Here is a 25,325-nt window from a genome sequence, read left to right on the forward strand (position 1 = left end):
CATAATGGTTGGAAGGAATGAACTGAACAGATTTTTTTTTTTTTTTTTAGCAGATAACATTTAAAAAAATGATTATCTAATTCTGGTTAACTCTTGACGGCATTGTTATATCATTGATGACTATGAATTACAAAAGTTGACTACTGTTTTTAAAAATAGGAAACATTTAAGTCATGTGAATTTGGATAGCATCTCATTTATTCCTCTTGTGTTTAATGACTTCTGACTTATTTTATACCTTCTGGTGTGTATGAATATTTTATAGGTTGATTTATAACAACTACTAGCAAAATTGTGATTTTTAGTCAATAGAAAAAAATACTCACCTTCCTTCCACAGAAACTAGTGGTTAGGCTAAAGGATTGTTAGCCTGGGAATAAAGAAAGTATAAATGTAGGATCTCTGGGATGCATAAAATTGTTATTAAGCTTTCAGATTAAAAAAAATAAAGTAGTCTGAGTGCCAGTTTTTCTACTTTCATTGAGCAGTCATTTAGTAAATTCCATTTCTCCAGTTATTCATAATGGCCATATTTAAGTGAAGTTTGGATGAATGGGCAGGGGATTGGCATAGACACACTAATACTTATTAACAACTATCCATTAGGTAAAATGTCTATTTTTATTAAGAACTCACCCACTTAGGAGCACGTGGGTGGCTCAGTAGTTGAACATCTGCCTTCAGCTCAGGTCATGATCCTGGGGTCATGAGATTGAGTCCCTTATCAGGCTCCCCACAGGGAAACTGCTTCTCCCTATACCTGTGTCTCTGTCTCTCTCTGTGTGTCTCTCATGAATATAAATAAATAAAATCTTAAAAAAAAAAAAAACCTCACCCATTTAGCCAATGTGGAAGATATAAATGAATGGTCTACTTTAAAATAAGGCATTTAAAATTTTTGAAATAAAAGTTAAAATAAATTTGATTTTGTTACTTTTAGACACTGAAAATGCTTATTATTTTAATTGATGGGGAACTCTGGATCTCTATAAATTGTGTTTACTCTAAGAATCTATTTTGTCTTTTTGTCTTCGACAGCAAGAACTATTTAATGTCCCTTATACCTCTTTTCACTTTGACTGCCAGGAAACTCAGGGACAAATTTACAGTCTGCTAAAATCTGTTTAGGCCATTCTGGCCTGTATATTTGCTTTGTCTTCTCTATCCTTCCACCCCATTTTGACATTCTAACTTAATAGTTTCTTAACCTAATTTTTCCCCCTTGTCTCATATAAAATTTTTCTTGTACTTATTGTTGCTATTATAAGATGCCTCAAATCTATTGTGGACTGGAATTGTACATAAATAAAATAGCTTCAGTGTTCCTTTCATTAAACATAGTTAGATAAATATAGCAATACACTTGTACACAAATACATAGTAACAGCAGCTCTTAATGGGGTTGTGTTTCCATTTTTTTTTCTGCTACGATGTACTTTAATCTTAAAATGTTGTCTAACAGAAATAGACAAGATACTCTCTCAGAACACAAGAGTTTACTTAACATAAAATATAGCTATAAGGGCACCTGGGTGGCTTAGTTGGTTAAGCATCTGCCTTTAGGTGAGGTCATGATCCCGGGGTCCTGGGATCTGAGCCCTGTAGCAGGCTCCCTGCTCCGCGAGGGTAATGGGTGGGCCTGCTTCTCCTTCACCTCCTTGCTCATGCTCTCTTTTGCTATCTCTCTTTCTCTCTCAAATAGACAAAATCTTTAAAAATACAGCTATGAAACTATGGAGTAGATAATGACTACCATTTGTAACTTAAATTTTGAGAAAGAATAGGTTGATTTTCTTTTTTTTTTTTTTTTTAGGTTGAGTTTCAATGGAAGCAATTAAGAATATGTCCTTGGCATTACCTCCCATTGCTCCCACCCAAGTCCAGCCCTGGATCAAGAACTTTCCCCAGATTTTCTGTTCTACTTCCTTCCTTCCACTCATATCATCAAAAACTTGTGATAATTGCTGACCTAAAGCAGTGTATTGAGAGTAAGGGGCCTCTGGCACTTCTGTGGGCTCAGGGTCTGAAGCAGTGATCAGAACTTTGTTCAGCTAAGGTGGCATGTACTGTGAGCATTCATGATGAAGTTGTAAAAAGGACCCGGGACTTTGAGAGGATAGCAGCAGAGATTTCTGCTTCTGAGGGGTTTTAGGGCAGGAGACAACTGGAAGAAAAAGGGTAGAGTAGATCTGATACCCTGGAGAAGGTTTCTTGTCAAGACTTGTATTTGCGGGGATCCCTGGGTGGCTCAGTGGTGTAATGCCTGCCTTTGGCCCAGGGCCTGATCCTGGAATTTGGGACTGAGTCCTACATGGGGCTCCCTGCATGGAGCCTGTTACTCCCTCTGCCTGTATCTCTGCCTCTCTCTCTGTGTCTCTCATAAATAAATAAATAAATAAAATCTTAAAAAAAAAATCTTAAAAAAAAAAAAAAGACCTGTATTTGTTCAGATGTACCTTATTGGTATCACCGAAAGTGGTATTTAACTCTGTGATACCAGTTTTTCTAGTCCAGTTAGCAGCTTAGTCATTGGGCTTTTTCTTCTTCCTTCCACCAAAGTTATTAGTATGTCATTTAGTTATTAACTCTGTCATTGTAACTTTCCTCTTACCGTCTTTGACATTCTCATAAATTCTGATAAAGTCTGTGGGATTTTTGGGAGATAATTTGTTTCTGGTTTCATTTCCTTTAAAATGTAGTTTATCTTCTTTGCCTGCCTTGGTTTTTTGATCAGTTGCTTTGCCTACTCTCTAAAGACGTAACAATATAAATTTATTCTGCTAGGTTAGAGAGACCAGCAAGAAAGGAAGAGCCTATACCTTGAATTTTAGCAATTGGTTACTTTGATAAGAGGATTAAAAAAATTCCCTTTTAACCATAGAACTCCTTTGGAAAGCAATTTGAAAGAAATGAAGAAAACCATCAGAAATGAAGACAGAAGCTTCATGGCCTTTTATTGACTGGAGTGGAGTTTTATTACTGCAGTTTTTTGGAATGACACTGTACAGAATGTCTGCTGAGGTCATCCATCAGGTCGAAGAGGCACTTGATGAAGACGAGAAGGAAATGCTTCTTTTTTTGTGCCGGGACGTTGCTGCAGATGTTGCTCCACTTACTGTCAGGGACCTTCTGGATATTTTAAGTGAGAGAGGAGAGCTGTCTGCCATGGGCTTGGCTGAGCTGCTCTACAGAGTGAGGCGGTTTGACTTGCTCAAGCGGATTTTCAAGATGGACAGAAGGGCAGTAGAGGCCCACCTGCTCAGGCACCCTCGCCTCATTTCAGACTATAGGTAATTAATTCATCAGCTCTTCTCAAGGCTGGACCTGGTGGGAGGGAGTGAGGTGATGTAGGCTTATGAACAATAGAAATGAAGGAAATAAGAAAAGCAGCCACGTTGCTTTCTTTACCCACAGATTCAACTGCCTTATGCTGTTACTTCAGTCCTTTGAAGTCTTTGAATTCTTAGAACCTGTTTGCTTAAAGTAATTGGGTAGAAGACCATAAAGAAAGTGGAAGGTCTGGGTATTATGTATTTGCCTGATGAACAGAATGAGAGAGATGACTAAGAGCTCGTAATTCTTGCCATCCTCTGGCCGTGAGATCTGCAGTGGTCTTTCCTAGCTTATTTTCTATGATGTCAGACTGGCAAATTCTGAGACTGAGAAAGGAAATAACAAGTCTGACAATGATCTTCCTGACCTTCGCAAAGCTCTGTGATCCCTCCCAAGTCCCCTTTGGCCTTTCCCCTCCTGAGGAGGTTAGTGAGGTGAACTCCCTTTCTTTGAATTTCTGTAATGTCCTTGCCCCCAGAGGCTCAGTGGGGCAGGGATGCAGAATGAACATCCCATCCATTAACCAGCTGTAGGGCCCCTTCAGTTCAGAGAGGAATGGTCACTGGAGTCCCCTTTAGTTCAGACCATCTTTGAGTTTTTCCTTCCTCATGTTCAGAGACTACTCTCTTGGAGGTTCAGAGGAGCACAGAAGCAACAAGAAAGGCTGCATTCCTGGAGATAGGAAGATACTTTGTAACCTTAAATTAATGGTTCCTTTTTCCCCAGACCACTAACCTTTAATTATATCAATGATGCACTTTTGGAGAAGATGTGTATTATCAAAAACTATATTAAAGAGAGTTGAAAGTAGCATAGACCTTGGAGAGGGTCTGAGATTTGAGGTCTAGAGGCCTATTTCAAGTCCTAGAACTATTAGCTACAGGCCACACAGGCTGAGCCAACCACTAACATTGGTTGGGCCTTCATTTTCTTACTTGTAAAGCTAAAAACAATGAAACCTGATTTTACAAGCATGTTGGTGAAGATCAATTATGATAATTTAGCAGGTGAAGTACTTTTAAAACTGTGAAGCCCTCTATAAGTGCAAGAGTTCGTTATTATTGTTGTTATTCTTGATCATCTTCTACGTCTTCAACTACCATATAATGTCTGTCACGTTCTTAAAACTTTTTCAGAGGCACTGGGTTTCAGTGAATAAGTTAGGGCACTCTCCATTTCCTGTCTCCTTGCTATGGTGAGTGTAGACAGTTCCTCAGAGCCTCTGGGCAGAGAGTCTGGGCAGTGGGAGGGGATGCTAGATTCATTGACTCATTTCTTTAGTGGCCTTTCTTTTGGATCAACATATGCCAGGTGTTTGGTCAGCGGTAGAGCAAAATGAAGAGAGCTGTCCTCAAGAATTTGAGAGCCTAATTGGGAAGACAGCTTTCTAAGCAGTGATGACAATGTCAAGGCAATAAAGCCAACCACAGCATGTCCTGGGAGCCCAGATAAAGTGTGAGGGTGGCTCCCCCTGGAGTAGAGGTGACTGAATCAGGAAGGACTTTCTAGACAAAGACATTGATGGTCACAATCTCCAGGCTCTCCATGCTTTTTACGCTTTGAGTTGGATACCCCAGGTATAACTTTGCTGTAAAAGCTTGTGACTCAAAGTATGATGCCTGGGTCTATATAGCATCAGCATCACCTGGGAACTTGTCAAACAGAGAAGACAAGATCACTTCGAAATCTATTTATGTCTTCCATCTTAGTCATATATGTTTTTTACTTATTTCATTGTAACATCTGGGGGAGCTAGGGGATTCCTTAGGGAAGTTTTTATTCTCTGGGTTGTTTTTAGAACAGTTAGTTGGAAAGAGAGGTACTATTTCCTATTGAAAGTAGGGGAAAGGATGAACTTCCTTTTTGAGTTCCCTTGAGATATCTTACTGGGATAGCCTAGGCTTTCTGTTTGATGGGGGTATGTATCAGATGGGGGCCTGAATAGTCTTTTAACTAATTATTGGCATAGCAGAGGCATAGGCTCTTGGTGTTTTCACTGGGAATGGTATCTGAATTTACTTTAAAAACTTGTCTGGTTTCCAGGGTGCTGATGACAGAGATTGGTGATGATTTAGACAAATCTGATGTGTCCTCATTAATATTCCTCATGAGGGATCATATGGGTCGAAACAAAGTAGCCAAGGATAAGGTGAGTTTTCTCTTTCTTGGTTGATGTTCCCAAGAGCCTATCAGAAGGCCGGCTGTGGTCTCTAAGGTGTGAAGAGTGGGGAGAGGCCCAAGCTGGGGGTAAAAGTAAGAAGTGAGAAGAGTAACGTTTTTTCTTAATAACATTGATGGGAAGAGCATTGGTTTCTCAGTTGAGAGGAAGTAGAGTGGCCCTGGGTGTTTTCTTCATCCTTGTATTTATCTTATTTCTATAAAAGCCAGAGGGGTTTCTGCATTAGTTTCTCTCTCTCATTTGATAGACCATCTGGGAAGTTTAGGAAGTCCCATCTGCTCATGCCGAGTGCAGACACGTGGGAAGTGCGAGTCCACTCCTGTCTTGCCCTCCCACAGCCATCTATTTCCCCCCTCAGCTAGCTGAGGTCAGTGTGAAGTCATTAGGCTCCATGTGGAGATGGGGTGAATATTCTAGAATATTCCACAATATATTTTTAAAGGATCTGCCTCTGAGGATGGTCCTTTGGTAAGTTGTTACCTGAGAATTTCCTTATGTTCCTTAATAATTGTAGGTTTGTTTCTGAAATCTAGGCATATAGGACGACTGGATGCCCCCACCATCAAATGCATCTGATGGGAAGGAAAATGAAAAAATAGGACTTCTTTTTGGTGTCCCTAAATCAGTTTATCTGCCAATCACTTATATCACTTTCATGTTGATGATTATTTTAAAAAGTAAATATAGAGCCTCAGTAATCAAATGTTAAACAGAAGGGAAATAAAAGGCCAAAGCAATGAGTATTTCTGAAATATAGTTCTTTAATAGTCTCTTTGGTCCAGGGCAAGTGAGTAGTAATATCACTTTTTAATTTTGCTTCCTCGTAACTCTTGAGTCAGAATGAGTTGGAATGTCCAGAATTGATTAAAATATTTTAGGAACTTCAAAATCACATTACTGGAATTTTTTTTTTAAAGATTTTAATTTATTTATTCATGAGAGACAGAGAGAGAGAGGCAGAGATACAGGCAGAGGGAGAAGCAGGCTCCATGCAGGGAGCCCAATGTGGGACTCGATTCTGGGACTCGATCCTGGGCCTCCAGGATCACACCCTGGACCTCCAGGATCACGCCCTGGGCCTAAGGCAGGCGTTAAAACCGCTAAGCCACCCAGGGATCCCCACTGGAATTTTTCTAATAAGAACTTTCCCCCAGCTATCTTCTCTCTTCCCCTTTTAGGAAAGCCTGGCCTTTTGGAGGAGAATGACCTCAGGAGGTTTTTATTTTTAGGCCTGCTCTCTTGGTACTTCTTGATAACATAAAATGGCCCTTGTGTCTATCCCCAACCTAAGTACAGTTGTCCACCAAAAGACTTACCACCTCTTTCTCAGTAAAATCCAGGAGTGTAATTTGCCCCTGGCCTTCGAGGGACTATAAAGCAGAGAGGTCTGGTGTAGGATCACTGAAGATCATGGAAGGGGCTCTTCTTACTACATTTTCTTGCTGTCACAAATCATACAGCTTGAGGTTTGCATTTGGGGCTTAATAGTCAACCTTACTGACATTTGTGTCTTGTTGGTGGCTCTTTCAGAGTTTCCTAGATCTTGTGATCGAATTAGAAAAACTAAATCTGATTGCTCCAGATCAATTGGATTTACTAGAAAAATGCCTGAAGAACATCCACAGAATAGACTTGAAGACAAAAATCCAGAAATACAAGCAGTCTGGTAAGTAGAATTTTGGCCTCTCTGTGGCCTAAGGAAAGTACCCTGTGCATACTGGGTTTGGTTGGTAAAAATTTGTTGGATAAGTGGAGGGAACAGAACCCGAGTGTCATCAGCCCCCACTAGCCTATGGCTAGAGATCATATCCCTTTCTATCTTTCACATCCCAGATCTACTGACTTCATTACCCACACCCATGATCACAGAGTCTAAGCCCTCTGCAAAGCCCTGCCAAGAAGTTCTTAACATTTGGACCTTCAAGAAATAGTCTATATCTCCATTTTCTGCACAGCCTGGCAGCATTGTGGACACTCAGGGCTTTTGGGTATATGCCAAGCCCTTCTGTCTTGCTCCAGTGTTGGGCCTGACAACTATCCAATTCTGAATGACATCCTGTCATAACTGCCCTGCATGTGTCCTGAGTTTCATAAAACCTCCTCATGGAAAAGGGTACTTGACTCCCTTCATAAAGAAGGCTAGACTCACATTGGCCTTCTTTCTCATGCCACCCCTCCCCCATTGTCTTTTAGACTCAGTCTCAGCATGGGCTCTGTTAGCAATCCATTGCCACCAAAGAGTCACAGCCTAAAGGGCATAGCTGAGACTCAGTGACCTACAGATAACCTCCCACGCCCCAATGACCAATAAAAGACCAAGGGTCCATGTAGCATTTTTCGTCCTTTCTTGATGACAGTGGGAAAGTCATCCGATCTGATATTTTTGTTTTGTTTTAAAGATTTTATTTGGGAGAGAGAGACAGAGAAAGAACATGCATGGGCACCTGGGGGAAGAGCATGAACAGGGGGAGAGGGAAGGGGAGAAGAGGTGGGGGGGAGAGGAAGAGGGGGAGGGACAGGAAGAAGCAGGCTCCATGCCGAGCAGGAGCCTGAAGTAGGGCTCCATCCCAGAATGATTGACTCTGAACTGAGCCACTGTTGAATATTCACTTGACAAAAGCTTGTAAATCTTGTCAATACCTCTCTTCTGTTTACAGCTCAAGGAGCTGGAACAAATTATACAAATGCACTCCAGGCATCATTCCCAAATTTGAGTCTAAAGGATCCTTCATGTAACTTAAGGGTGAGTCTGGAGCAAATGTTTGGAATTCCAGCGTGAAACAGTTTCAGAACTTTGATAAGAATATACATATTCTTACAGCATGTACTTCATTTAATGTCTGAAAAAAATGATAGAACTGTGCATTTTAAAAAATATGTATGCCTTATACTTACAGAGCTAACCTGTGTTCATTGAAAGAATTTGGAAAGTACAGAGAAATATAAAAGAAGGAAAATAAATCACTTCTATCCCATCTAAAAATAACAACTGTTAATATCTTGACAAATTTCCTTCTAGTCTTTTTTCTATGCATGTTTGTGTATCTGTACATATATACAACTGAATGTTTTGTTCACTGTTCATTTGGTCTTCAGAAAATTTAGCTTTTTAAATATAAGTAAGTAGGGCATGCTTGTCAACAAAAATTTCAAGGTGTGCTAAAAGAATTTTTAAAGTATGTTTTCTCTGACCCCAATTCCCTTCCCCAAATGGTTGTTAACCATTTCCTTCTGTAAAATCCAGAGGTAATCTATGCACATATCATATTTCACTTTTTTTTTTTTTTTTTTGCAAATGGTAGAACACTGTACCCATTGTCCTGAGCTGAGAATTCTTAGAAATTGTTCTGTATGAGTCATATGGGACCACCTCTATTTAGTCATTGTTTCTAATGGTTTTACTTTCTGGATGTATCACAATGTGTATGACCCTTTTTTGTGTGTATATATTTAGATGCTTCCCAGTCTTTTGTTACTACAGTAATTCAAAATAAATATCAATATTTTCAGCAGAAGTGTTTGTGTTATTGAGTTATATTACTGAGTGAATGATTTGTGACCATACAACATAGTCACTTCTGTTTGTTATATTAGTAAATAGTGCAAGGTATTATCATAATTGTTCTTGGTTAGTTTTTTATTTTGAGAAGTTAATCCTACTATAATATCCTCATCCCCATATACAGATATGTGGAATTTGTAGTCAGGCTTAGGTCATAGTGCAGTTTTGTGGTTAAATTGTAAACCCTTTCATAAGAGTGTGTGAGGAAAACATTAACTACTACTGGAATAGAAAGTTTTGTTGGAGAATGTGAGCTATGAGAGATAAACCTTAGCAAAAGAATTTCAAAGCTGAAGTGGGTATGAAAGATTATACTGTCCAACCCCCCTCATTGAACAAATAAAAAATTTAGGCCTGAAGTGCACTAGTGATTGCCCACTTCAAGGGACCACCAGAACTGGTCCTAGTCCATGCTCCTTCTTCTATACCATGGTATATTTAATAAACTACATACCAATCATACCATAGCTTAAGCATATCTGTCATTTTTTCAAGAATCAAAGATACTTCCTCTTGTCCTTCTGAATCTCTGTGATACCAAGAGAATAATTTCATGGTGTGATACCATGAAACAAAATTGATTTAGGTTTCAGATCCAGATTTCCTGAGCTTTTTCTACTGTTGTATATCTAATATAAATTATACTGTCACTCTTAGTTAAAAGCTTGCCATATTTTTACTATCGCCTTTCTATTTTGTTGACGAAAGTCAATGTATTCACTGTCTATGTGGCCTACTGGGAGCTCACATACTCTCTATATAAAACTCTCTTTAATTTGCTGTATTGATCTATGACCCTGATCATTAATTCATTTAGTAAGCAGAGCTGTGGCATATGGATTCAGTGAATTTCTCATAAAATTAGAAAGTGAATGCCTGGATGTTAACTCATGTAAGAGTGCAAAGTGCTTTAAAGATTATAGTGACATTAAATGACACATGGCACAACATATTATGGAATAAAAAAGTTGTGTCATTCTGCAATATAATGCTTTTTTAAACCTAGCTTTGATTTGATGTTATATTTCTCTAATGGCTACATAAATGTGAATGCACATCCATGTGAGGTTCCAAATTCTGTGTAGTATTAAGCCTCTGGCTAAGTCACTTATTATTCATGATAATAGCAACTTACATGTTTTTTTTTTTTTTTTTAATTCAGACACAAAGATTTAATGAATAGTATACTTCTGTCTTTTGGCTAGGATAGCTTCAGAGGAGAACTGTCATTTGAAAGCTGAACCTATCAGATGGTTGGCAGTATGTGGTTTATGTACCTTACAAAGGACTTGTCATCCAAGAAGAGAAAGGGTCGGTTCAATCTTTCATTCTCTAATTTTATTCTAGCCCTCAGAATTGGTAGCTGATTTTTTTTTTTTTTTGGTAGCTTATTTTTAAGAACCAAGCCCACATGTGGTTTAAGTGCAGCTAGGCATTATAGGAAAACAATAACTAGACATTATAGAAACAAATTAATATGCTAGCACTTTGCTACATGTTTTGTGTAACATTTAATCTTCACAAAATATTTATAAGATGGCTACTATTATTATTCTCATTTTGAAGATAAAGAAACAGATGTAGAGGTTAAATAACTTGCTCAAGCTTTCATGGTTAGTAAGTGGCAGGATCAGGATTCATAGCCAGGTTTTTCTGGGCTAGAACTCCTCATGGTATTTTATTTTATTTTATTTTATTTTATTTTATTATTTTATTATTTTTTGAGTATAGTTGCCACAAAAATGTTACCTTAGTCTCAGGTGTACAGCATAGTGATTCCACAGGTTTATACATTATGTTACACTTAACAGGAGCACAGCTCCCATCTGTCACCATACAAGCTAATATCATTGACTATATTCCCTATGCTGTACCTTTTATTTCTGTGACATATTCATTCCATAACTGGAAGCCTTCAACCATTTTGCCCATTTTTCCACCCCCCTTCCCCTCTGATAACCAACAGTTTGTTCTCTGTATTTATAAGTCTGATTCTGCTTTTTGTTTGTTTATTCATTTTATTTTTAAGATTCCACATATGAGTGGTATATGTCTTTCTCGGTCTGACTTATTTCACTTAGCATAATATTTTCTAGGTCCATCCATGTTGTCACAAATGGCACAATCTCACCCTTTTTGTGGCTGCATAATATTCTATTATATATATAACATTACATATATATATATAATATTTTCTTTATCTGTGTCTGTTCTTTATTGACAGATCCTTAGTCTGCTCCCATATCTTGGCTTTTGTAAATAATGCTACAATAAACATGGGGTACATATATATTTTTGAATTAGTGTTTTGTATTTTTTGGATAAAAATACCCAGCAGTGGAATTACTAGATTAAATAATATTTCTATTTTTAACTTTTTGAGGAAATTCTTCTGTACTGTTTTCCACAGTGGCTGAACAAATTTACATTCCCACCAACAGTGCATGAGGGTTCCTTTTTTCCCACATCCCTGCCAACACTTTAGAATTCTCGTTCTTAATCATACCATACATTGCCTCTGTGTTAAAGGATCAGGAGTAAAATGTCAATCTGATATTCTAACAGCTTGTTCTAACTTGGAATCATTATAGCAACTCTACAATACTATAACATCTGACTTTATTGCGCTGTTTTAAAACATTTTAATAAGCTAACTTAGGATATTGCATGTTCATTGTACTTTCACTTTTTAAAAAGAAGAATTGCCTTGTTTTTGGTTTAGAGATTATGGGATTTATGGAGTTAACCATTCTTGCTATTCTTCTTTAGATAATTTAACTGTGAATGTGATACTTTTTTTTCCTGTGCAAGAATTCTATTGAGATATTTAAAGAGGTGTGATATAACATGCCTCTGAAAAAACTAACAGGGGATGTGACCTTATTCTTTATATTTGAAGCTCCAGAATGGAAGAAGTAAAGAACAAAGACTCAATGTAAGACAACTTGACCTTCAACGTAAGCCCAATTTTTCTTTTTATTCATTCTTTATAAATACTTGATAATTCAAGTACCAATTGTTGCATTTTGGGAGTTTGCCATTTCCTTTATCTACATATTCTGATGAAGCTCTCAACATAAATAGCAGTTAAATTCTTAAAATGTAGTCAATGGCATTTCTAATTATTTAATGAATTAGCTTTTTTGAATGCAAATACCTCTTACTCTATCAGCTTCATCATCTTGATTGTATTTTAAAGAGTTGTGCTATTTATTCCTGAGATGGAACCATAACCAGGCTACATTAAACATTAATCTAGGGCTGCCCTGGTGGCGCAGTGGTTTAGCTCTGCCTGCAGCCCGGGGTGTGATCCTGGAGACCCGGATCGAGTCCCACGTCGGGCTCCCTGCATGGAGCCTGCTTTTCTCTCTGCCTGTGTCTCTGCCTCTCTTTCGCTCTCTCTGAATAAATAAATAAATACATCTTTGAAAAAAAAACTGAAAGAAAAAACATTAAACATTAATCTAGCCATGATAATGTTAATGTTAAACCAAATAACTGGCAGTAGGAAGAAGAAAAGTTACTAGGATCTTGTCTTATAGCACATTTAATAAATTTAGATTTTGTACAGATGACATCCCCCTACTCCTAAAAAGAAAGGAAAATACAATAAAAAAACTAATCATTTCAACCCATACGATCTCTCTCTTCTCTCTTAAAACATCAGCACTTGATCCCATCACATCATTTTTTTTAAAGTGTATTTCTTTTGCTAATCTTGAGTCCTCCTTGAAGTGAAGAATGAGACTTGGTCTTGCACTGCAGTGTAGCTGATTGAGCCTCAGAACTTCAGGAGGCAGTGACTGATAGGCAGGTAAGGAGGGCTTAGTCCTCCCTGAGGAGCTTAGAATTTGTCCTGCGTGCAGAGGCAATTGTGGAGCAGTGGCCCGATGGAAGCCTTCTTTGTGTGGCAGGCCTCTTGCCAAAATCTTATGAGTCAACCTACATGCTGTCTGCCTAAACCTAGAAACTGAGAAGCATTTCCCCCAGATTAGCCAGATGGTACTGCTCTTGACTGTCATTCCCTACCTAGTATTCCGCTCTCCAGCAAAAGCTACTGAGAAGTGAATTTATTCCTGAAGTGACAGCGTGTTTCTCAAAACACTGATGAGGTGGTGAGAATTAGCCTTCCAAAAGCTGTTTAAAAAGAAAATAAGGGACCTGGTAGATTTGGGTAGGAATGAAGAACAAATGTTGTTCTTTCCATAGTGTACCCTTATGGCAGGTTTCTCCTTAATTTTAATGATGGGTGAGGTGGGTGAGGCTCCCAACACCCATTGTGATCCTTCGGAGACCTAGGGACCTGCTTTTGCCTGGACCTGGTTTATTTGTGAATAAAGAAAAAAGCATTCATATATGGACTTCCAAAAAGATTTCAATTGGATGATGATGATGATCACTACAATTTATTAAGCTCTTACTAAGTGCCTTAACCCCACATAGGCATATTACATAGATTGTTTTGTGGTTTTTAAAATTCTGTTAATCCACGATTGCTTAAATACAAAATGAAAAAGAAAAATTTCCTTTTAATCCCAGGTATGAGATAACCGCTAACAACATTTGATTTGTATACCTCTAGACTCTTATAAGTGTGTATATGTATGTGTAAGCATATACACACAAATACATATTTTTAAGTGTATGAGATTAATATTATTCATGTTATTTCATAATCCATTGTCACTTAATATATCCTGCATATATTTTCATGTCAAATACATAAAGATCTTTCCTATCTTTTTTTTTTTTTTTAACATGTATAGTACCCATTATGTGTACCATGATTTGTTTAGCCAGTTTCATGTTGGAGAATTTTTAAGTATTTTTCTGGGTTGAGGCCATTATAAACAATTATTCAGTAGGTATTTTTGCATACTTGCTCCATTATTTCCTTAGGATAATTTCTAGAAGCAGAATGTTAAGTGTATTGCCAGTTGTCCTTTAAAAATACTGTTTCTTTTTTTTTTTTAAGATTTTATTTTTTTGAGGTAATCTCTACACCCAACACGGGGCTTGAATTTACAACCCCAAGATAAAGGATCACATGCTCTACTGACTGAGCCAGCCAGATGCCCCTAAAAAGACTGTTTGAACTTACAATTTGAAAGTACTCATTTCCCCCAAACATTATAAATACTGCCATTTTCTTTGCTTGTCTTTAGATATTCTCATTTTTGTAAGAATCTTATAAAGGAGATGTCGGTATGTTCATCTTAGGGATTTAAAAGCAAAACAAAAGAAACACTCTGAGACTTTAGGAGGAACCTTGCCTAAGATCACAGAGCTCCTCAGTGAAGGTGCTAGGGTTTGAGTCAGCCATTTATGACTTCAAAACTGGTGGTTTCTCTACCTCTCTGAGCTAATAAAGTCATTTTTACCTAATATTATTGGCTTTAGGCTCATCTACATTTGTTATACTCACGGCTCTCTATCTTTGCCGTTGTCATTTTATTTTATGATCTCTCAATATCACTGGACTAAGAAAACATGGCCATCTGTTGCACAAGTGACAAGTAAATTTTCCCTGCTCTCCAGTCTCTAAGGCTGCCCCCCTACGCATTGCCCATGGTTTCACACATGGAAAAAAGCTACCGATGTTGTTGGGTGACAAGATTATTGGATTCTCCTTATCAGTTTAAAAATTCATAAGTCACCTGGTGCTTGCCTGGAAAAGGGCAAAGGAGAGCCTTTTTTCCCTTGTTATTTAAGCAGTTTTTCTATACCCCCTGCATAGCATGGGAACTTGTGTTTTCTTAACAGTTAGGTTCTTCAGGGTGAGGTTGGCACCTTGGGGCTGACTAGAGCTGGGGAAGAGAACAACTGAGATATAAAGAAACCCAGTCAGCATGGGAATGGGCTCAATTCTCCTTCAGCTTTGTAACTGATTTCTCTCTCATCCCCCAGGAGAATCAGTGAAGGCATCCGTCCAGGAGTCAGGACCATTTCTACCGAGGGTACAGAATAATTGATCTGATTTGGTATTGTGCTGTATGCGCGGTATCTGTAGAGAACGCTGGCTTCTCTTTAAAATAGCTGTCCATTAATAATTCTCTGTGACAAGAATAGGACGTTGAGAGTTCCATTCTCCTGAGAGAGCTCTCCTAGGGGGATAGAGCAAAAAGAAAAATGTTGAAGTGGATTGCATTTGTGAACTTTGGAATGCAGGAAATTCCAGAGTGGCACTTCTCTCCTCAGTGAGTGATTGCTGAATATATAAGTAAGCAGTGACGCTGAACCTTGACTTGCTCTGGCCTTTTAAAAAGGCTGAAACCAAAAAAATAAAATAAAATAAATAAATAAATAAAATAAAAAGGCTGAAACCCATTCTCCATAAGGAGGCAATAGAAGGCCTTCTTTTGTGCTGGTTTGGAAAAATATACTTTTATAAACTCAGGTTACTGTGGAAACATGTGACCCATCCTTTCTCTCAGCTTTAAATTGTCTTTATCCTGCAGAGCTAAGTCATGTGTAAAGAGACTGTGATTTTCATGAAAATTAAATAAAAACTGAAACAGCTTGTCTTAAGCACATTACCTAAATAGAGAAAAAAAATTGAAATTAATGGGAAATGTCAGCTGTGGTGACTTCAGGCTGTGTCTATTGAATGATTCACCTGGCAACGGGAAGCTTGAGGAAATCCAAAAGAAAAGATAGTGTGTGTGTGGGACCTTATGTAAACAGAGCAGTGGCGAGAGTTTTTAACAATCCCTGCTTTCCTTTCCAGCACATACCAGAGGAGAGATACAGAATGCAGAGCAAGCCCCTAGGAATCTGTCTGATAATTGATTGCATTGGCAATGACACAGGTGGGTATGGATGCTGCAGTTTAACTGGTGCCCCACGGTGAGGTCACAGCCCAGATAAGCTGTGCTCATCAGTGATCAAGCTGTTAGAACAGACCACTGTGGAAGTCGGTAGCTTCACATAGCAAGGGGTACTTCCTCACTCGTGTCACAGCTTAGTGTGGATTGGGCTAGAGTGATCATTCAATGACTCCACCATCTGAAGCCTTGGGGTTTTCCACAGGATCCTCTGCATCTGGCTGATGGATGAAGGAAGTACGTGGAGGATCTCTCAAGAGGTTTTAGGGACTAGTCCTGAAAGTGAGATGAATCATTTCCATCCACATTCCATTGGTCAAACTCACTTGTGTGACCCTACCTAACTGCAGTGGATAAGAAACTCAGACTGGCTTTGTGCCGGGAAAAAAAAATGGAAGGGGATTTGAGGAGCATATAGCATTGTCTCTGGTACAAAGGTGTAATTGGCAAAAAGTTGGGGAGTTTCGATTTTGCTTTCTCATGCTAGATACTGTGGCAGGGAGGAGTCCTCTGGGATCCAGAGTGGGATCTAAATGGAAGGCTCCCTGGCTTCAGTGTTATTAGATGTCCCATCATTTCATATAGATAGACTGTGGAAGCTTTTCTGGGGAAAAATTAAAAATACTATAATTGTGTGTTCACTTAGAGGCAGTGTGTCACTTAGTTCCGCCACGTTGTACTTGAGTTGTTGGCCTGAGTCAGTACTACTTGTGTGTTACTGTTGTTTGGATCTGAACTGATTCTCTTGCTCAATTGCTGTTGGATGTCCTGTTCAAACTGAATCAATCACTGGTGATGCGTCAGAGAGAATAAGAATCTCATTGTGAAAGAACATGTTTAATCATTTATCCCTTCCTCAGAAGGGCTGATAATCACATTCCCACGGTTATCTTGCTTTTTGGAATTCTTGGGATGAGTCAGATCTGTCTTTCAGGCTCACCTAAAATGTTGCCATGGTGAGTTTTATGGGAAGAGAGTCTAAGAGAAGGTCAAATTAGCAAATATTAGGTTGAATTTCCCAGGATTTCAAATATGATCTCATTTTTCTCATGTCCTATTTTTGGTTAGATGTGAAACATGCTGTCTCTTCAGCTGTAGAAAAGTGTCCGTTCTTTCTTAGCCACTAGTACCCATATAAGAATGAAAAAATATTTCCTCAGTGAGTAATTTCCTCCTTTAAAAAAGACTGAGTAATTGTCTTCTACTTTCTATTATAATCAGTTTTGTTTCATTTATTGGTAGAAAGTTTCCAGCTGTAGGATATATATCTATTGTATGAAGAGAATCATAAAGCCATGATCTGCTGTGAATTTGTGACTAAAACCCAGTGTGTGTGTTTGTTTCTCTTGCTGAGTTGTGGGCCTCTTGTGTGCAGGGATTGAATATGTATTTGTGTTTTCCTGTATTATAGGAGCATGGTCAGAGTTGGGCCCTTCGAATGACTGTGTGGGTTTGAATCATGGCTCTGCCATATCATAGCTTGTGACCCTGGTTATTTTTCCTAGCCTCTGTAAGCCTCAATTTCTCTCTTTCTCTCTCTCTCTCTTTTTTAAAGATTTGAGTGAGAGAGAGAGAGCGCGTGAGAGCGAGAGCGTATGCACTTAAGTGAGTGAGTGCACGAGTGGGGGAAGGGGCAGAGGAAGTGAATCTTCAAGTAGACTCCCTGCTGAGCATGGAGCCTGATCTGTGGGCTCCATCCCATGAGATCATGACCCATGAAATCATGACCCATGAAATTATGACCTGTGAGAGCATGACCCATGAGGTCATGACTTGAGCCAAAACCAAGAGCTGAACACGTAACCAACTGGGCCACCCAGGAGCCCCTCAGTGTCAATTCTATAAAATGGTTAGATAACAGGACCTACCTCTTCGTGAGGTTGGGAGAAGGGAGTGAGTTCATACTTATAAAGGTCCTTAGTAAAAGTATACTTAGAGCCCATACATTACTATTTCTACAGCAAAATGAATGGAAGTTCACATTAAGTGTAATAAAGACTATCAATAGGTTCTCCTTGGTTCAGGAAAGATTTGCCACAAAATGAATCAGGGAAAAGACCTTAAGGTTTTCAGAGCCTTGGGGGTTTTTGAATTGTGGATAAGGAGTTATGGATATGTGGAAGAGTACTTTGTGGCTGCCTGAGGTACCCTAGAAGCCTCTTTGACATGCAGTAGACAGGCTTATTATGAATATTGTTTTCTCCTAAGAAAAGCTAGTACAGAAGGAATTACTAGTAAACATTTGTACTTTAAAAAGAAGACATTTAATAAGTAGTTTATGATGTTGAATGAATGTAGATTGTCCATTAAAACCTCCTGACTAAAAACAAACAAACAAACAAACCAAAAAACAAAATCCCTTGACTGGTCTATGGAAACAGATGACAAGTCAGACTCATACGAGACTGTCTCTACTACTGATTTCCTCACTCACTCATTCTTCTGTCCTTGTTTATCATCTTCCCCCATCTCTTCCCCCCCCCCCCCCTTCTATTTTGTCAGGCCCAGTTTAAATTAGGCCTTTACCACAAAGTCATCACAGGTTTCTCAGACTGCACTGATGGCTCCTCCTCTCCGCTTACTTTACCTAAAATCCCACTGTACCATGTGACATGTCAGTCATTCTTTTGTGCATATTTAGAGGTTTCTCCTACTAGATTATAGGTTTCTTGAAGGGCAGGTACTTCATCTGTGTTTCCCAACTTGCAATACAGGGTTTCTGCAACGTAGGAAGAGGAACTGCTTAAGACATTAATTTTGGGGTCAGTTGGATTTGAAAAATGATGAATCATTTGTTCCTCCTTTGGAGGTTTGCATATGGGCCTTAACAACTAAGCAGTCCTCCTGTAAAGAAACTTAGTTAAGTCTTAATCAACTTTGCACTTCACATTTATGTTTGACCTCGGAACTCCCCTTCTCACTAAGAATATCCTGCCCAATGTGGGTTCCATTTGTGTGCTTCGTTGTAATTAGAATGGGGCTCATTCAAGGTACTAAGTGGTGGTAAATAGACTGATGAAACACTTCCTCTGTCTTAGTTATTCTATACATTAATTTAATGGACTTCCTTTTGTAGATTGTGGTGAAATTAATGCAAACTCTTTTTGTTTTAAGATTTCATTTTTAAGGAATCTCTATACCCCAGGTGGGCCTTGAACTCACAATGCAGAGATCAAGAGTCACATCCTCTACCGACTGAGCCAGCCAGACACCTGCAATGTGAACTCATTGTAGATGAAAACAAATTCTAAATGAATGGGGGGCATAATTTTTTACTATATTTAGTTTTTTTTGGATTTCATCTCAATAGCCCCCAAACCTGTGGGTGGTGCTGACCCTAGCCCTTGTACTAACTGTAAGGCCGCAAGAAAGCTCATCATTTCGGGAAGTTGAGGTTTCCAGAGGCAAGGCTGGGTCAAGAGTGGGGTTTCCAGGGTGCAGGGAAGGAGAAGTGTGACTTCTGCAGTTGTTGAAGTTTTATTTTCCAAACTCAGCCTCCCAGTTATTCTTCCCCTATTTGAGGGAAATGACAGGGCAGTTATTGTGATAAATCAGACCTAGAATCTGATGGCTCTCAGACCATATTAATGTAGGCTGAGAGACTTTCCTCTGGACATCCCTTCTAAGGAGAAGCTTCCATGAGAGAGATGCTCTGCAAGCTTCATGATGTGGTAAAATGGCTGCCTTTATTTTTTATTTTATTTTTATTTTATTTTTTTCCTTTTTTTCCCTTTATTTTCTTTAAAATTAATATCTTACATTTGAGTAGGCACTCATAGTTTGCAAAGTGTCTTTACGGAAATCTCACTGGATCCTCACAGCCACCTTTTGAAGAACATGGTATAGGCATTAGTATTAATCACATTAATTACAGGTGAATAAACTAAGATGGTTAATTTGTTCAAACTCATACCGTCATTACTCCCTCGAGCCTGTAAATCATACTGGGCTATGTATCCATGTTCTTGATGGCCCAAGAAAGAAAGTTGCAAATGCTAGCTAGCATCAGCCCTCCCCATCTGATAGAGGAAAGATGTGACATGATGGGAAATATCAAGTATGATGATTTCAGGCTGTGTCTACTGAGGTGACTGTGTTGCCAGAGGGATATTTAACAGGTGCTCCATCTTGGTCTGAGGGCCATCCAGATCTGCTGTTCTTAATGGCTTTTGGGGACCTCCCCTTTATCCTTCTTTCTCTTGTTCTTTAGGGAAGCACTTCCTGCCCTGGACGTGAGATTCCCATCCTCTTCCTAGCCTCTCTGTTGGCGTAAATTAGCTTTTCTAGGACCAGGCAAGGTTCAGACCCAGCAAATAGGTAGAGGAACCAGGACTTAAAACTCAGATCTTGTGATTCCAAGACTGGTTCCTCTTTGCTGGTCCCATGCAAGCTGCCTTCTTGCTGCTGTGTGACTGCCACACTCTAGCCAGAACCCGCAGGAACCCAGAAGAAGGCAAGAGATGGAAGGCACAGGACAGCCCTTGCGGTCCCTGACCTCTGCACATCAGCGTGGACAGACTGTGGCTTTATTTCAAGGACTTTGATAAGGCAGGAAATCTTTCGGTGAAGAGAGGATTTTGAAGTGAGTCAAAGTAAACAAGCTTTGAGTCTTGTGTTTTCCTGTTTGCTTCTGCCCCCTGGAGGAAAGAATGCCCCATGACATGTGAGTCCCCGAAGCCTGAGGCATAAAACAGTAGTGATGGTACTGGGGTCCTTGCCTACACCTGCTGAGGTGAAGGCCAGGGGGCAGTGTCCGTGGGCTTTTTCTACTGCACTGAGATCCTGTGGGGACAAGCAAGCTATGAATAGGTTATCCAGCAACATGTATCATGTCCTTCATTTCCCTCATGATATTTACTTATCATAGGGTTTTAAGGAGATTGACACCTTCTTTATATCTCTCCATTATTATGTGATATATAATTATTTTTCCCCCTTACCTTTGGGCCAGATGAAAAGTATGTAGCCTAACTACATCCTTAAGTAATAATTATTATCATTCCCTTTTCCTGATTTACCTGGTAAATTATTCATCTAATAATGTGTGCAAATTAATATTTATTTATTTATATATCTCACAGTTTCTGTGGAGCAGGAGTTTAGGAGTAGCTTAGCTGGGCTGTTCTGGCCCAGAGTCTCTTGGCAGATTGTGGTCAGATTTCAGCAGAGGTCATCCAAAGGCTTGGTTGAGATTGAAGGATCCTCTCAGGTGGCTCACTTATGTGGCTGTGGAGCTGGTGCAAGGCCGGCCTTAATTCTTCCTGTGGGCTTCTCCATAGGACTGCTTGAGTGTTCTCATGACACGGTAGCTGGCTTCCCCCAGAGTGAGCTGTTCAAAAGAGAGAAAGAACCAGGTCCTTTTTATGATCTAGCTGTGGAAGTCACATAGTATCCCTTTTGCCATATTCATTAGAAATGAGTTACCAAGCATGATCTGCATTCAAGGGTAGGGGAACTACACTCTTTTTAAGGAAGGGGTGTCAAAAACTTCATGGACGTATTTAAAACTGCTATATCTGGTAGATGTGGGGCCATAATTAATCACAGCTCTCCTGAATGGGAAGTTCTACTAGACTCGATGTGGACATATCCAGGTACTGCCCGTAGGCTGGGCAAATTAAACTCAGAGCGCTCAAGTGAGCTCTTATTTGTCCAGTAGCTGTTTATTCCAGCTTTTGTTTACCTAAGGCTGGGTTTCTTTTTCTCTTTTTTCCTCTTCTTATTTCCTGCTGAGAAGCCAAAAGAGAAATTGCGATAGCTAACTTTCACTTTTATAGTTTATTAGTGGTCAGTGAAGTTTGCAGGGCAAGAAGGTCGAAACTCTTGGTTGATGCTAGGAGTCTTTTAATTATTTGTGACTATTCAGACTTCAGACCCGTTTAATGTAGAGAGTTGACAATTTGTGGCAAACAAATTGTAGTAATTTCAAGGAAGTTATTTACCTCTCCTTTCTGTGACGCCTACACTGGTATGAGACAGGGCCCTTTTTTGTTCCTTGGTAGAAGTTATATCTGTTCTTTTTTTTTTTTTTTTTTTTAAGTTATATCTGTTCTAATTAGTGTTGTGTTGTTTGGTTTGGGGTGAACGCAGTGGTAAACTTCTGGAAGACCACATCCCTGGGGGACAAAGAGAGGTGGGTATATAGTCATGAGACATGAAGAGAAATCCAGAAAAGTTGGCTGGCTGAGAGTTCGAGTAATAATCTGAATTCGGAGATGCCTGTCTAGCTTAGGGCAGAACAGTTTTTTTTTGTTCCACAAATGAATTAAGAAGTGGAGGCATCCCTCAGACAAGGAACAGAAACTTAAAGGGTGGCTCAAAGGGATGTGGAATTTTTAAGGAGGAAGAGAAAGATGTCTGCCTCTGCTATTAGAAAGATGTGACAAAGCAGAAAACTATTTCTCTGATGAAGGCAAACTGAGCAGATGGGCAAGAAATGGACTGGGTAGGATTTCTATGGTTCCAAGGCTCTAGAAACTTCTAAGAGATGGATACAAGATTTTCTTTAAAAAAGGAATAGAGTCCCAGGAGCTTTATGTGTATTATCTCACTTAATCCTCACAGCATGCTCATAGGCTGAGTATCATCACCTCTATCACTTCCACCATCACGCCTCGGTGGCTCAGCAGTTGAGCATCTACCTTTGGCTCAGAGTGTGATCTTGGTACAGGGATCGAGTCCTGCATCAGGCTCCCTGCAAGGAGCCTACTTTTCCCTCTATCTCTCTGCTTCTCTCTCTGTGTGTCTCTTATGAATGAATGAATAAATAAATAAATAAATTCTTAAAAAAAAAAAAAGCTAGGGAGCCCTACTTCTTTGAGGTCATGCAGCCACAGGTATGTTTAAGGTCAGTGTTAGAAGGCAGGCTTGTGCACCCTAAAGTCTGCCTTTTCCACGCCCTAACACTGCTTTTCCAGGCAAAGCCAATCCAGAATTTCTGGAAACTAAGAGAAGAATTCTTGGGGGCATTACAGGGAATCTTGGTCAGAGGTTACACTGGGAAGTGGGTCATGAGAGCAACTGGGGAGTCTGGAAATAGTCACGCCTTGGATGGAGGTGCCCGCAGCTGTAGCAGCCCACAGCTGTGGGGATGAGGGGACTCGTGACCTGGGCCACCCTTCCTGCAGCCATTTGGATCTAGGTGCGGGTCTGCACTTTGCAAATGCATCCATTCCTCCTTACTTGTGTGTGAGTTTAAGAAAGAGCCTTTTGGAAAGTCCCCAGCTTTGTTTTGGTTGAAGAGAAAAAGTTTTGTTCCCCTGTTGGTTGCATTGGCCTAGAAGTAGGCTCCATCCATGCCTGTGGCCACGTGTGCTGGTGGCCTTGGGCAGGGAAGGTGGTATAATGGGGCGGATGGTAACTGAGATCCTGGGACATAAATGTGTTTCAGGTTGATTCCTTCCTGCCCCCTGCTCCGGTTCTTTGAAACCTCAAAATATGGCACAAAAGCAGAAACGGATAAGGAGCAGAGATCAGCCCGTGCTTAGGATTGCTATCCACTGCCTCTTAAGTGTTTCTCATCCTAGTGTTGTTTTCCCTGTGTGTTTGTTTATTTTATCCAGATTTTCTTCGGGACACCTTCACCTCCCTGGGCTACGAAGTCCAGTATTTCTTATATCTGAACGTGGACAGTATAATCCAGATTCTTCGCCAAGTTGCCCGCATGCCCCAACACCAAGACTACGACAGCTTTGTGTGTGTCCTGGTGAGCCGAGGTGGCTCCCAGAGTGTGTTTGGTGTGGATCATACAAACTCAGGGTTCCCTTTGGATCAGGTCAGGAGGATGTTCATGGGAGACGCATGCCCTTTTCTCTTAGGGAAGCCAAAGCTCTTCTTTATTCAGAACTATGTGGTGTCAGAAGGCCAGATGGACAGCAGCAGCTTCCTGGAGGTGGATGGACCAGAGGTAAACAATGTGGAATCCAAAGCCAAGCAGCCCGGGCCCTGCACCATTCACCGGGAAGCTGACTTCCTCTGGAGCCTGTGCAAGGCAGACGTGTCCCTTCTGGAACAGTCCTCTGGTTCTCCATCATTGTACCTGAAATGCCTTTCCCAGAAACTGGGGCAAGACAGGTGAGCCGCCTCGGTGGTGGCCCATCCTTGGACCACTCATCAATTCTCTTGCTACCAAGATGGAGTTTACCACTGTGATTACCACGTGGGGTGCTCTTCTCTTCAGGCAGAAAAGGATTTTTCATTCCCTGTTGGGATTGCCACAGGAGATACATGTTTTGGGAATGCTTTGTGCTTCGGGAGGTCACTTGCTAGTCAGCTTGTAGTTTGGATATTGGTCTTCAAAATAAAGAAATTTTTAATTGCCTTTTTTTTTAAATGACAAAAGCAGTACATATGCCTTATTGAAAAAACCCTATGAAATATACGTGCTGAACCCAGAACATAACAAACAGTTATAATCCTAGTTATTAGAACCAATCTCTGTTAGCCTTCCAGATCTTTTTTGGTGTTTTGCCTTCCAGATCTTTTTTTGGATACCTGCACAATCATATCTAAATGTTTTTTTTAAAAGATTTATTTGTTTGTTCATGAGAGACACACACACACATAGGCAGAGACACAGGCAGAGGGAGAAGCAGGATCCTCGCAGGGAGCCCGATGCAGGACTTGATCCTGGATCCCGGGATCACGCCCTCAGCTGAAGGCAGACGCTCAACCTCTGAGCCACCCAGGCGTCTCATATCTAAATGTTTTTTAAACCAAAATGGAATCATCATCCACTATTACTTTATAACCTGCTTTTAGTTGGTGTAACAGTATATCCCATATATTTTACATGTCAGTAGTCACATTTCTACAGCATCATCTTAATGTCTGTGGAGCAGTCCAGAATATGGCTATGGCATAATTTACTTGACCAATTTTCAGTCTTTGGAAGGCATTTTGCTTTCATACAAGGAAAGCATTCAATATCTCTGTAGCTCAGTATTTGTGCTCATCCGTACTGTTTTCTTGAGCAAAATTCCCAGAAGAAGTGCTGTGTCAAACAGCATACATTTGGAAAGGCTTGGATGTGTCTTATCAGATTGCCCTCTAGGACAGTTACACCCACTTTGCACGAGAGTGCCCATGTCCCCAAATTCTGCTCGACACTGCACGCTCTTTTATTGCCCTGTTTTGACAGTTTGATAGGTGGAAAATGGTACCTGACTCCCCACATCTGCAAGTCTGTGTTATACAGACATTTCTGATGTTTATTGGCAAGAATACTTTTCTAAGGGAAAGCTTGGTTATCTGGTTTTTATTTAAGATTATTTCCACATAAGATTAGCAGTCCTTTTTTCAGTTGTTCACTCGTTACAGTTTAGAATGATGTTTCTGAGCCATGTGTGAAATGCATTCTGTTGTAGTTCTGGGGACCCCAGATATATGTCTCATGACCTATGACCACCCAACCCCTTCAGTAGTGGTT

General features: G+C 39.9%; 1 protein-coding gene across 14 annotated transcripts in view; it reads left to right on the forward strand.

The window, feature by feature from the left end:
* Positions 1-25,325, forward strand: part of CFLAR (CASP8 and FADD like apoptosis regulator) — a 38,888-nt gene that overhangs the window by 12,281 nt on the left and 1,282 nt on the right. For 8 of the 14 annotated variants that reach the window (XM_038585336.1, XM_038585345.1, XM_038585335.1 and 5 more), the window contains 8 exons: positions 2,882-3,290; positions 5,377-5,482; positions 7,043-7,178; positions 8,170-8,255; positions 11,974-12,031; positions 14,982-15,031; positions 15,802-15,883; positions 23,461-23,971. In XM_038585336.1, coding sequence (XP_038441264.1) covers positions 2,929-3,290; positions 5,377-5,482; positions 7,043-7,178; positions 8,170-8,255; positions 11,974-12,031; positions 14,982-15,031; positions 15,802-15,883; positions 23,461-23,971 — 1,391 coding nt within the window. In that variant the 5' untranslated portion in view covers positions 2,882-2,928. Of the gene's footprint in view, positions 1-1,813; positions 1,989-2,881; positions 3,291-5,376; positions 5,483-7,042; positions 7,179-8,169; positions 9,028-10,361; positions 10,386-11,973; positions 12,032-14,981; positions 15,032-15,801; positions 15,884-23,460; positions 23,972-25,325 lie in introns of those variants that run through there. The other 6 variants (XM_038585339.1, XM_038585338.1, XM_038585344.1 and 3 more) reach the window with 3 other exon arrangements.

Source organism: Canis lupus, chromosome 37, assembly GCF_011100685.1.
Source record: "Canis lupus familiaris isolate Mischka breed German Shepherd chromosome 37, alternate assembly UU_Cfam_GSD_1.0, whole genome shotgun sequence".
NCBI lineage: Eukaryota > Metazoa > Chordata > Mammalia > Carnivora > Canidae > Canis > Canis lupus.